The 13,685-nt window shown below is 36.7% G+C and overlaps 1 protein-coding gene across 1 annotated transcript; it reads right to left on the bottom strand.

Annotated features, from left to right (window-relative positions):
* Nucleotides 1-1,131: 1,131 nt before the first annotated feature.
* LOC146671623 (nuclear GTPase SLIP-GC-like) lies at nt 1,132-13,043 on the bottom strand. The gene is made up of 21 exons (XM_085403899.1): nt 12,543-13,043; nt 12,157-12,269; nt 11,918-11,971; nt 11,529-11,621; nt 10,051-10,075; nt 9,811-9,894; nt 8,682-8,769; nt 8,190-8,403; nt 7,875-8,093; nt 6,680-6,880; nt 6,430-6,602; nt 5,717-5,771; nt 5,541-5,628; nt 5,330-5,451; nt 4,438-4,614; nt 4,191-4,345; nt 3,955-4,072; nt 3,715-3,823; nt 1,506-1,636; nt 1,293-1,374; nt 1,132-1,205 (listed from the first exon to the last, which is right to left on the bottom strand). Exons 1-21 carry the CDS (start codon nt 12,607-12,609, stop codon nt 1,132-1,134), a joined length of 2,442 nt encoding a protein of 813 aa, XP_085260025.1. The 5' UTR covers nt 12,610-13,043.
* Between the last annotated feature and the right edge of the window lie 642 nt (nt 13,044-13,685).

Genomic DNA, 13,685 nt, shown 5'->3' on the forward strand with positions numbered 1-13,685 from the left:
GATCTGGGTTAAAAACAAATTTCCTATCTAATGATTACAATAAATATTTGCTTGCACGTAAGATTTATTGAACGGTATACAATATCAAATACATGCATTCTTTTAGAATCAGTACAGATAAGGAAGCAAGAAAGCTAAATGATATACTAGCTGCATCACAGTGTGCTGGATTAATTAACATTTAAATGCTCTATGCAACAATCTCAGTTTTGTTAATCTTTTTCTTCAACAACTGTATGGTCACTTAAAATTATGAGATGTAAATATCTGTGTTTCACCAGTGTATCCTAATCCTGTATGTTAAAGGAGGTAATAAAAGAAGCACCTTAGTACCTTTTTGTAATGACATTACTAAGGTTACAGGAAACATGACAGTAAATGCTGAACGTGAATGAACTGTTTCATGAAGAAATAAAGTATGGTGGGTGGAAGAAACACGAGAGAATTACTGAAGACAAAAATCAAAACAGGAATTTAACAATATGCACAGAAGTAATTAAAATTTTAAACATTTAACGTAACAAAAAATAACAAAGAAACAACCTGAACCTAAACTCAAACTGTAATATATTCACTAATAATTCCAAACCCAGAAAAAGCTAAATGGCAGGGAGATGACAGAAGTAGCTGATGATTTCCTACAGCTTTACTTAGAGCCATTTCTCACTATTTGTCATGTACACATATTGTGTAACTGCAACAAACAAGTATTTGTCATTAGAACTGTGATGTAAAATTGGTACCTTTTCAGTGCTGGATGATAACTGATAAGCACTTACATTAAAAATGTTCCCATCCCAATGAACCAACAGTATACACATCAACTTAAAACATTAAATTATGATATTTAAAACAAGCAAAATCAAAATGCTTTTGGAAACTGTAATCTCAGACTCTTACAATTAAAACCATAAATCTCAGGTTCAAATGAGGAATGCATTACGTGTCTTCAAGCTCTGCTATAAATGATTAAAAACGACAACAAATTTTTAAAAAGAAAGAAATCAAAACCGCGTATCAACGTGATTAATGCTAACAGCACTAAAAACATTGTTCAAAATAATCAGAAAAATAGTTCATGATCACAGCCTTTTAAACAATTTGTGACATTTTAAGATTTACCCGGTGTGGTTACTTTTTTTCATCTTGATCACGATTAAGTTCATCACAGTGTTTCTTCACCATCTCAAGATGTTCCAAAACATCTAAAAACAAAGTATTTGTTTTTATTAAATATTTATTGTTAGTGTTTGTATTGAGAGGATTCCTAATACTTTATATATTCTGTTTACCTGGCAGTGAGCAGGCCTCAGTCTTGAGTGAGTGTTCAATGGACTCCTCCATGGTTTTCTTCAGTGTCCTCAGGACAGTTTCCTAATTTATCATCAAAACCTTTGTTACTTTTTAAATAGGCAACTATTGAATCCAAGAATAACTGGACAAGAGATAAATTATTGGTTTGATATGTTTCAAGACTGCTTGAAAAAAAACCAAAAAAAAAAAACCTTCAAATCGTTCAACTGCTCCAACATGGCATTTTTTGCCTCTTCAAACATGTACTTCTTTGACTCCACATGTCTCTCAATAGTGTCCCTCATCCTCTTCAGGGTGCCTGGTCCTTCAAATGCTGCTGCTTCTACAAGGAGACAATCATTTTCATGCACAGTTGAATAGAAATACCGAATTTTTCTAACCATAAGGCGCATTGGATCATAAGGCGCATTAAGCAAAACAAAACAGTAAGATAAGTCAAACTTTACTCAACTCATTCTTCTTGCTTCCTCCACTTCCGTATGTGAAATGTGAAAATGAAAATTACCTGAAGCGCCTCAATGCTATGCTTTATATTAACCAAAATGTCATATAACTGTATAGTGTAGTATTAAGTGGACACGACCCTGATAATAAAGGCATTAGACTACGTGTCCTTTAGTGGTAGAATGTTGGAGACTCTCGCCCACACTTGTCTGTAGAAGTAGATAACAGGGAATCATCTCTCAGTGGAAATGTACTAGAATACTGTGGTTTAGACTAGAGTGAGACAGACTGTAATAAAACTGTTAAGCGCACACTGCCATTTGGAGATTCACTGCAGTGTCATGTAGGACGCATCTCCCTTCTGGAAGTAATAAAAGTGTAAAATGGTCTAGTGAGCAGTGAGTTGTCTTCCATTAGATGCCTATGAGGAATCGAAAGAACTCGGTGAAGTGTTGATATTTAACACGTACCATTGATTCATTATTGTTGAATTCTCTCACAGCTGCTCTATTCCCATGTTGTTGCACTATATTAATGACTAACCTCGTATTGTGGATGGATTATCTCAGCTGTTCTCCTGACTGAAGTTTGGTCCGTTTACAGCATCTTGACTTGTGAATGCATTTCTCCCTAATCATCGGGAACCTCCACATTAACTTTCATCGAGTGGAAAAAAGTTAGCATTCATCCTCCAGCTTCACTGTGTTTATGTTATGCAAACATAGGTGTGTTCCTAGCGATTACGTAGCACATCATTATATACCAGCTAGTCCAACTTCAGTGTATAAAAGGCTCTGAGATTTTATGTCCTGCAATATTGTTTGGGGTGGAGTTGTGGGAAATGACATAGGCAGAGGTTTGAGGTACTGCACTGCTGCTCCAGAAGGGAAGATTGTATTTCTGAGTTAGTTCTGTTACCTCCTCGTGTAAGTTGTGTTCCTGTTTGCCATTCTTCACCGTGATGCTCCGAGTGTTCAGTTCATGACTAGAAGTAAATTTCCTTAAATATGTTATTTGGCATGTGCCACTGGCTGCTGCCATTATGTAGTAGTTTACTTGGCCACACGACGGCATCAAAGTTCCTTGTCAATGGTTAGGGTGAATGTTTCTGCTTATAGTATCGCATTACCGCTGTGCTTAATTGGAGTTATTATATATTATATATTATGTCATGGACGTATTTATATGGATGTGTTGGTTTATTTCATTGGATATTTTTGAGTTTATATTAGTTTAGCTGCTGCTGTAATATATTCGGTCTCATGGCAATTTATTTGTTACTACAGACTGCTGGCAACACTGAGCATCTAGTTGGCAATAAAACGGACGGCGGTGACAATCCAGCAAAGTGGAAGTGTCTTGTCCTCCTTCCTGTATCCTGACCGATACACCATCTTGTTAGCTGTTGAACCTAAAAGAACTAGCCCTCACCTAACACTTCTCAACATTCAGTAACCCTACAAAAGTCACTGCTGTTTAGTTTGCTCTCTTCATTTATGTCTGAAGTGATAGCAGAGCTGTACGTTTTGATTTTTTCAAAAATCTCTCAGTCAAAATATATATGTGGTATATCGTATTTAGATGGAAACTAGTGAGCTAACTTCCTGCTAACTTCTAACTCGGTTAAATTTAATAAATTGTGTTTTCATGGATGTCTGGATGTTAAACGGATTACGACTGGGATTATTCTGCGAGGCTGCTGATTATGGTAGCCGTAATGTTCCGACAATCCATCAAGCGGTGCGGCTTCGTAGCTTACCAAAGTAGTACTAAAACATTTTTGACAGATTTTTGAATGCCGTGTACCACATGAAACGGTTGGAGGTCAGTAAGCATAACCAGAATTCATACATAGGGCGCACCGGATTATAAGGCCCACTGTTGATTTTTGAGAAACTAAAGGATTTTAAGTGTGCCTTATAGTGCGAAAAATAAGGTAATTCACCTCTTTCTTACCTTTGTAGCATCCTTTCATGTTACTCCTGATTGTCTCTGTCAGACTGTTGTAGATCCATTTCTTTTGTGTGAGGATGGTTTTGTTGAGCTTTGTCTTCATTTTTTTTTCCTTAGAAACATGAAATACAGATTAACATTATTTAAGACAACATCAAGGTAAAATAACTACAAGTTCAGTGTTTGAATGACTTTCTAATAATAGCTAAGCTAACAGGTTCATGGATAGGGAAGTTCTTTTACCTCGGTCTGGAGAAATGTCAGTTGCAGTTCGACATTTTTGTACTTTTCAATCAGTGAATCAGTGTTGAGTGAAAACGCATCAATGGCCCCATTGAAATTTCCACATTTTAGGTCGTTTCTGAATGGGGCAAAGATGTGGTTTATAATAGCAGTATTAGCAAGTTTATGATATAGTGCAATTTGGATACATGTATTGTTGTACATATTGGTGCTGTTCAGAATTAGATTATTCTCACGGGAAGGTCTTTCTGAATTTTTCATCAATGCTTTCAGTCAAATAAGACGCTAATATCATGTTGAGGTTTTTAGGTTTTCCTTTCTTTGGTTTCTGGATGCCATCATTCCTAACTGCAGACTTTAGTGTCTTGTGAAAAGATCTGCCACTTGTTTTCTGAAACAAAACAGAATTTTTGTTTAATTTTTTTTTTAAACACATGGTCACAAAGTATCCTGAGGTTTTGATCCTGTAATTAAAGCACATACACTGGGGTGCAAGAAGGACCTCAGTTTTCTTTCACATAAATTTTGGGATTTTTCAACTCCCTCACGTAGGTGTTGTTCAAAAGCTTTTGTAATATCTTCAATTGCTTTTTTGACTCGATTATGTTGGATGCTCAAGTTTCCCTCAAGGACTGCACACACATCGTTTTTTTGTTCAACCTGAAAAAAAAGAAAGATCATTATTTAAAGCAGTAAAACATCACATAATGGTTCTTTACTCATTTTTGAGGCGGTCTTGACAAACCCAGGCTTTTAACAGGAATCTCATGCATAAGTTCAGTCAGATAGGTCTGTCATCATTTGTCTGCCTCTGTCTATTCGTTATGTCACTTCCATTTTTCCACACTATTGAACTCATTACTCTAGTCTGATCATTTTTTGCCTTCTGCAAATCAATCATCCTCTGTTCTCTGTGCTTTTATATGATTTTTTGTCATTCTGCCTTTCAGACTCTCATTCATGCAACTTGCCCCCTCCCCAACTTCACCTCAACCTTCCTGCGGTCACTCAGAGCACCATCCAAACTACCATCTTCACTACCCCAAGAATCTAGACTCTGGGAGCCTGTTCTAACTCCCATCATTTCTGTGCTCTCATTGGTTCACTGGAGTCTCATTGGTAAATAACTATTTAATCAAATTCTGTTTCTCAATAATTTTCAGTTCTTCCAAATAATCTCTCTCCTTTCGATCACTAATAATAAATTACCACATATAGATTTATGATGTCCAGTATCCCACATTTTCAGTGAAGGTCAGCATGTCTTACAATATATGTTAGTAAACTTTAGTGAACATTTTATGAACATTTTTATTTTATGCATTTTTATGACCTTTAAGGAGATTATGAATGAGGCTTTATTGCCTGATCTTACCACTTCTCTGCTTCTGGCTCCTTGAATCAAAGACAGAATCCCATGAGCTCCAGACACATAGTTTGAGGTCTCTGAATGAGCGTCATTTAGATTTTTCAAAATTTCCTTGAGTTTCAGTATTTCTGTTATAAATTGAAAAAGAAATATAAATCTGAGCAATACATTTTCTGTTACACAAAAACATACCATCACTGGTAGTGACTTCACCTACCATTGACATCTGGATTTACATTCTCCCCTTTGAGGAACTCTTTGGTGCTCACTGTGAAGACTTGGAAACTATCCTCACTGAAGTGATTCTGAGAACATTTTTGTTAGTCAGTTTTTATTTTTGGACCGTTTAAGAAGATAATTGTTTTAGATTTTGCTGTCAGATTATAAATTTACCGTAATCGTTTCCCGCTTTTTGAATGCATTCATCACTGCTTTCTTAACTTTGTTTCTTTTAGAAAGGAAATAAAAATTGGATGTAAAAGTAATTTATTGTTAGTATTGTAATGGAAAATTTCAATTATTCTTATTTAAGGTTCAAGCATTTGTGTGCATACTTAGTTGTGGCACTGTAATGAAAACTTCCACTGAGCAGTCTAAAACTAGATGAACTTATTTCAGCCTCAGTAGTTGAAAAAATAACTCCTTTTGCAGGTGGTCATAATGCCAAGAGCATGAACAGGATACGCATTGTTCAGTTAGGTTTCAGAGCGAGCTGCGTCATGTGCTGTATGATCACTTTCGGACTTCCTCACTTTTTTGGGGAATAAATAAAGGTGAGAGCTGCACTTCTGTTTCAGAGACTGCATGACGGCGCCTGACTGTGTGTGCTCTCTCTCATGCGCATGATAATAACGAATGTTCATTACAGCCGAATGTGTCTGTGGAATTAAATTAAATTTCCACAACAGTATTTATCTAATTAAAAACTTATTAAAACACATATACATAGATTTTTTTTAAATGTATAACTTTTAATAATGACTTTTACACAAAGTCTTTTAAACTTTTAAAGCAACAAAAAAGTGAATCATATGGTCACCATGTGTATCTGTAACTATCTGTGTAACTTTCTTTGCAATTTGATTTTTTTTGTATATTTGACTTACATATCATCTGGTTTTTCATGATCTGACTTGGTGCAGATAAAATGAATTTGCTGACACTCGCCACCATTTCCCAGCAGGCTGCTGACACCTTCCAGGATGTCCCAGGCTTCTCTTTCTGATGCTGCTCGAGTCATTTCAGTCACAATCCACACTGTAGAACAACTGGCAATAAGCTGAAAAGGAAATGAACGTATGTAAATTATAAATAACTAATGCTTTGAAGAAACATGACATGACTTCTGTGAATTACCTCTGTCCACATTTGATCTCTGCTTCTGTTAGAGTCACCGTTTCCAGGAAGCTCCATGAGTGTGACATGATCAAGAAAATCATTGTCTGGCACTTTGACAGTCACACACTTCACAAGTGGCCAGTACCACCTCTTTACTTCTTCTGTCTCATTTGACTCACTTCTTGTATATCTCACAAATTTTTCAGACAATCCTTCAGCCTGCAAAAACAAACAAACAAGATAAATACAAGCCAATTGAATGTATGTGCCCATAACAAAGATTTTAATGATTGCATGAAAAAGAAGATGGGAAATTAAAATAAGACATCCTATCTCAAAAATCTGAAATGAAAACCAGGAAAATAAATCCAAAGTAATTAGATTTTTTTATTTAAAAAAAAAAGAAAAAAGAAAGAAAGAAAAAAAGAAACCTTTTTCATATTTTACTGTGGATCACAGTAAGTGGCCTGGTTCTTATATAGTGATTTATTTTACTGCATGTAAACATTTGAAGCACTTTATAAAACTTGCCTCGTTACCCCAAGCACTTTTTTCTGGGTATGTTATTTCTAGCTAACATTTACACACATTCATTCACTGATGGATGCATCGAAGATCAACTGGGGGTTTGTAGATATTTGGCATGCAGACTTGAGGGAGCCAGGGATTAAACCACCAACCCTCCGATTAGTAGGTGACCTGCTCGACCTTCTGAGCAGGAGTTTTACAAATTTTAAACTCTTCAACACCTCCACAAAGAAAACTGCAAGCTCCATGGTAACAGGATAATCAGACAGCAACAGGATAGTAAACCATAAAATTTTAACCACCACAATTTCACTTGTTTTTTTGTTTCTTGTTTGATGGATGTCAAACATTTTGGAAATGAGGCACATCGACATATCGCCGACATATATCTGCTCAGCAATAAACTGCAGCAACATCTGCTTCACCAGTGCTTTGTCTCTGTCTGCACTCTCCATTAGGGTGGCATTACATAGCGTGGACATCTTCCTGCTGCAAAGGTGCAGCATCAGGGTAGCTTAACGCTGCTTGGGTAACTATTGACTGCTCATTATGTGATGTTCATAAGCCACACACTGCTATGTATCTCACCCAAACTGTGGTCTAATATATGCTTTAAACTGCAAGTATTCCTTTGTTCTAGAAGAAGAACCAGATTTTATTTTGGTCTGTATTACTGCAGACTTACTGAGTCACTTTCCAAAATTTTTATCTTGGACATTTGAAACTCTGGAATATCTCTGAAATATTTGTTGTCCATGAGGCTGTGAGTTGATTTTTCTTTCCACTCTTCTCCATACAGCGCTGATAACGTTTCATCACGGTCAAGACAATCACCATTACCACCATCATCATCATCATCTTCTTCAAGAGCCAGTTTTAGGGACTGCACCTCATTTTCCCAATCCTAAAAAAGATTATATCTTAATTTTAGTAAAGCAGTTTTTGTATCTACATTGTAACACATTACTTCAAAAATCACCATATTCATATTTCATTCTACCTTTTTTGTAATGAACTCGATGTGTGCCTCATACTTTGATCCATTGGTAGCCTCCACCTTTATCATTACTGAGGTACATGCACTGACACTTCCAGAAGGCAACAGGCCCTCCTTATTTATGATGGCATTGATTAAAGAACTCTTTCCAGCCCCGGTTCTACCAAAGACACCAACCAGGTGTCTCTTTTCTGTCTCCAAATCTTTGATTTTATCCCTGTTGAACGAGTTTAAATATGGATTAACTGACCCATTCTCAGAAATATCAAACTGAAAATGCAGTAAAATCAGAAAAAAATTGTTTTTTAAAATGTGTTGAAAAAATTCAACTTACTACTGGAACAAACTACACAGCTCCATGTTGAGCTCTGACCGAGTTTAAATCTTTAGTATGTTTATTATACCAAATACCAGCAAAATGTTACAGACTGTCCCAACTTCCCGGGAAATGGTTGGAAGAACATCCAACAAAAATAGAAAATCTTTATTACTCACTTTAGGAAAGCGCTGAGCTTGTCACGGCCATGTAGTCTTTGACTGACGCGTCTCATTATGTCTTTGACATCAGACAGTATTTCTGTTTCTGTCAGAGAAACAGAAAAAAACCCTAATAAGTAGGAACCTGGAACCAGTGTAATGCAAATATGGTCCACTGATATGCAAATGTAACCCATGGTTATTTTATTGCCAATTGTATTCTATTTTTATTCTAATTTTAAGTGTTACTGTTTTGTTAAGTGTTGAGTTTTCCCATTTTCCCATGAATGCACCATAGCGCTGTGCGCGTTGACTTTCTTTCACTGCATCCGCCTGCATGGAGCTAGATGCGCAAAGCTGTGTGGAGATTCAGTCCTGCAACGTGTTGCGCTACAGAATTAATGTTTTCTTTGAAGAATATCCTGGCTGTTTTTTTTAAGTGGTAGAAATCTGCTGCAAGGACCGAGCGGTGCCATCTAAGGACTGGATGCCACTAGAGGTGCCTAGAAAGGACGTTCTCAATCTGAAGGCCACCTGTTTCCTTGGAGGGTGGTAGGATACAACGATTTGTAATTTTGTTTAAGGATTAACGTTTTTTAATGAGCTCTCAGGACACTTTATGTTGCTACTTTTTTCCTTTTTGGGTCAGATCTGATTCCACTTAACACAAAACCTGATGCACCAAAAAGCAAAACAGTGACTAAAGACAATTCAAATAACTTGAACGCTTACCACATTCTGAATACAAAGTGCACTGAACTGAAATGGACAGCATGCCTGACACATTTATGGACACTTGAAGTGATATGTTGTACATTGTTGAAGATTACATGTTTGAAATTATTTAAAGGTTTGTTCATGTCTATGTTTTGAACCATTTAAATGTTGAATACACTCAAGTCACTTTTTTCCTTAAGTTGTTGTCAGTGTCTCATTCTGAGTGGAAGGTTTTTCCTTCTTTAAGTTGAGTTACCACTGCCAGTCTCCTTACGATCCTAACTGAACCCAACAAGAGGAGATTCTGAAATATTGTTTTTTCCTTGACCTTGGATGACAGATTACTGTGGATTTGACTGATTTTGACTACTCAGTTAAAAATGGTGACACAAAGCAGGAATAAGTGTGAGGATTTCATATATGTGTGTACCTGACTGTGATCCTGCTGCACAGTTGTCTTGTCGTTTAGGAGATGGTTGCCATTCGCCGAACTCAAGTTCTGACTTTCTTTTTCCTTTTTGGATTTAAACAAAATAATACAATTTAAAAAGAAAATCTGAATATTGAAACTTCTGATTATGGTGTATTTTAGATGTTGCAAAAATAATACTGTGAAAATAAATAAATAAATTAGATGTATTAAAATGAGAGTGAGATACATTTTTCTCACCTTTTTCACTTATGGATGGCAAATCCTGTGGAAGCATATAAATATTCAACTTTCACATGAAGTTAAATTATTATAAATTGTACATGTATGCATAATTGAATTTATAGAAGAAATCATTGCTCCTGTACAGAAACAATTTGTTCTTTAACAAACTGTCAAAAACTTTCACATGCACTTTTTAAAATGTACACACTTATATTTACATATATTCTCAACTAGCACAGTGATTAAAAAAAAATGGAAAACTTTTGCATTCTTGCCTCTCAGTAAACATGATCCCATGAGTCAATGTTTCTGCCTAATTCAGCACCAGTGACACAGACCTAGAGACCAGTTGGTGACCACCCCATCCCTGGCAACCACCAGCTGTTAGGGTAAAATGTGTATTCCAACATCAGGCAACTACATCAGTTGTTTAGTGGTTGGTAGAGGTTGTAAGAACTTTAAGTCGCAGGGTAGTCTTAAGGCTTGTGTGACTGGGGCTTTGCTTTGACTCAGGTCACCTTAGTGTATATTTATGAAGAATGAAGGCATGCTGCTTCATTATCTGATTTCCAATAACCCTTACCTGATCCAAATCAGCTGTCGCTATCACTATGTAGCAGGGTGACACAATAGGACTTTCATGAATTTCCCCCATGCACATTAGTGGTGTGAGATACTGCTGGATTTGGTATTCCTTTTATACTAAGTAAATAAAGGCCCAGTATCAACGATTCTGATACAGATACTAATGCTTTTTAATAATTATGGTGGATGGTGGATCAAACTGCTAAATCAGAATGAATTTTCATGACCTGTAAGTGTTTGGGGGATTTTCTTTTCTTTGGATTATTAATTAAAACCAAGGACAGAAAACATATAATGAGAAGTCTGTATCACATCTACTTGTAGTTTAAATATAGTAACTGCACAGTATCCCTTTTACAGTTAACACAAAGGGGTTATGATATATTCGGGATATTTGTTTCAATTACAATAAATGTTATTATGACACTTGAAAGCAGCAGCACTTAGATGGCCAGGTTGCCTCTTTGATGATTCTAGGAGTAACAAAGAAACAGAAACCAGTATCCCAAAAAGTTTATTCTGTTAATCTGGACTGTTTTCAGTGGGAGAAACGTTTCATCGCTCATCCAAGTGACTTCTTCAGTCTCAGCTAACTGCAGGTTTCCCCAACCTTATAAACATTTGCACTTTATATAGTTGGGAAAACTTGGGATTTACTTACCTGGATGATTGATATTAGTTTCTGTCTTGATACATGCTCAATCTCATTATGCTCCTATTTATCAATATCAAAACAAACTTTGGCATCTATATTTTGGTTTGATCCACCCACCACCAGGGCCATGCAGAGATGTTTAAAGGGGCGGGTGCTCAAAGTTAAAAACAGGCACATAGAACCAGGCTGAACAACAACACACATTCTTTAAGAATCTAATACAGAATCGCATCATACTATATCACTGTTTTACCTGATGGGGTACAATGTTGCTGTTGAGGAGTTTCTGCTGATCCTGCTCCTGATAGTGCAGGAGGAACGGGCTGTGTTGAGCTGCGACTGGAGACTGTAAAAAGTCCATAGGAGAGATGGTAGCTGATTAAACAAGTGCTATGAGATAATAATAAAAAGATTGGTGAAAGTGCCATGTCAGCAACCATAAGGCAACAAAACTGTGAGAAACAAACTAGACTATGAATCACTCTTTGCCTCTCTTCTTCCTCCCATCTCCTCATCTCATTTATCACTCTCTACTTGCTGTCCATCTGAGGCACAATTTACTATTGCAATAAACTATTATTTAATTATCCACACTTAAAAACCTCATCTATCTATTCAATAATAAAACTGTTTTTGACTTACTTGACCAGAAGTATTGACGGCTTCTTTTTGTGGTTGAGTTGTATTTTGCTCTTCCTAACATAATGAAAACATGGCAAATCCATATTGGCAAAATATGTGAATAATATAGCTATCATAGACACACTGATAGTTAAGTAGTTTGTGCACCATAATAATTCTACAACAAATTCATCTGTAAACTTTAACACGAGTGAGGTTTTTCAGACAAAAAGGAAAGAAATCTTAAAGGATTTAATTACCTTTAACAGCTTTAGTTTATCCTTGAATTTTACTCTAGGTCCAGCTTTTGTGATCAATTGATCAATTTCCTGATCATTGAGAAGATACAGACTTTCCTTATCAATTTCTTGAGCTGTAATAAAGTTAAATAGCAGAAATAACGATTATTTATAAAATTACTTCAGAAACAGTTTTTTAAAGGAGTTCTGCATTGATGTATGATTTGAACACATTTAATTCCCTTTTATTTTAAGCAAGTATCACTTTCCAGTCTTAGGACATCTTCTCTTGCACATTTTGTGTAGTAAATATGAAAATGTGTATTAATAGGTATTATTTTTCAGAGTTAACAAAACGTATAAGTATCAATATCTGTACCCATCACTGATGCACAGTAATAATTTACCTTCAAATGCCTCAATCCAGTCACTTAGTTTCCATTCAGTCAGTTTGTTTCGCACAAAACCATCCATGACCAAGAATAGAAACTGAAAGAAATTGTAATTTCTGATCCTGTCAAGGTGAACGAGTGGACTCTAGCGCAGAACTAAGGTTTCAATTAAAGAGAGTTTATTTACAGTGACACCAGGCGCTATAAACAACCGTGCAGGGCAATTAGTGCTCCCGGGAATCCAGGGAAAAATGAACACGTCCAAAAGTCCTCTTCTCAATCGCCAGTCCCTCACACGTTCTCTTTTGTACGATACACGACGTCCACATACGAATATCCAAACTCACGTCAAAGACAAGGGAAAATAGGGAAGCGTCCAGTAGGGTCTGTACACGGGAAGAGAACACAAATTAGACATCCACAGAAACACGAGCGCCACGATCCAGCGATAAGTAACACAGAGCCGCCGCCCTGCGCAGCAGGTGAGTGGAATAATTGCAGGTGCGCAGGCCAAGAGCGTGGACCAATGACTGTAGAAAATGTGGGCGGCCTGACAGCTCCCCGTTATGCTAGCTGCATTGTAGATCATAAACCCCGCCTCCTCCGTGTTAACGGATGGCACTGGGGTCAGACCGACTAAAATGAAAGCCTTCTCCTCAGAAACCTTTTTTCTAGAGTTCCATCTGCTATTTTAAGTAGTTCTTATCACATTAATTTGGGTTTAAGGAGTCATTTTTCTCACAAATGTATTTTAATCATAACTAGATGCTGTAATGCAGAGGCGGAGCCAGACATTTGAAACACCCGGGGCTTAGCCCTAAAGGATAGTATGCATGTGGGGGTTTTTTTTGGTTTTGTTTTTTTTTTTTTTTTGGGGGGGGGGGTTAGAAATGACTGAAAGATTGATAGGCTCTGTTCTGAGTTTTGTTCAAAAAAGAATGACTTCATATAGGGAAAAATATATATCACACATGCAGGACACCTTAAACTAGTTTTTTAATTAAGCAGCAGGGCAGAACAAAGTCGGGGCTGTATCAAGACACGAGGACTAAACCCCAATTCAACCAGACCCAGAACTGATCCGGAATTAAAACAGGACTACAACAGTTCAAAATCAGGACTACTTAGGACTTAACCAAGACAGAACCAGAACTAGAT

Source organism: Rhamphochromis longiceps, linkage group LG4 (assembly GCF_057381845.1).
Source record: "Rhamphochromis longiceps isolate RC_006_pf linkage group LG4, R_longiceps_female_GT1.1, whole genome shotgun sequence".
NCBI classification, from domain to species: Eukaryota; Metazoa; Chordata; class Actinopteri; order Cichliformes; family Cichlidae; genus Rhamphochromis; species Rhamphochromis longiceps.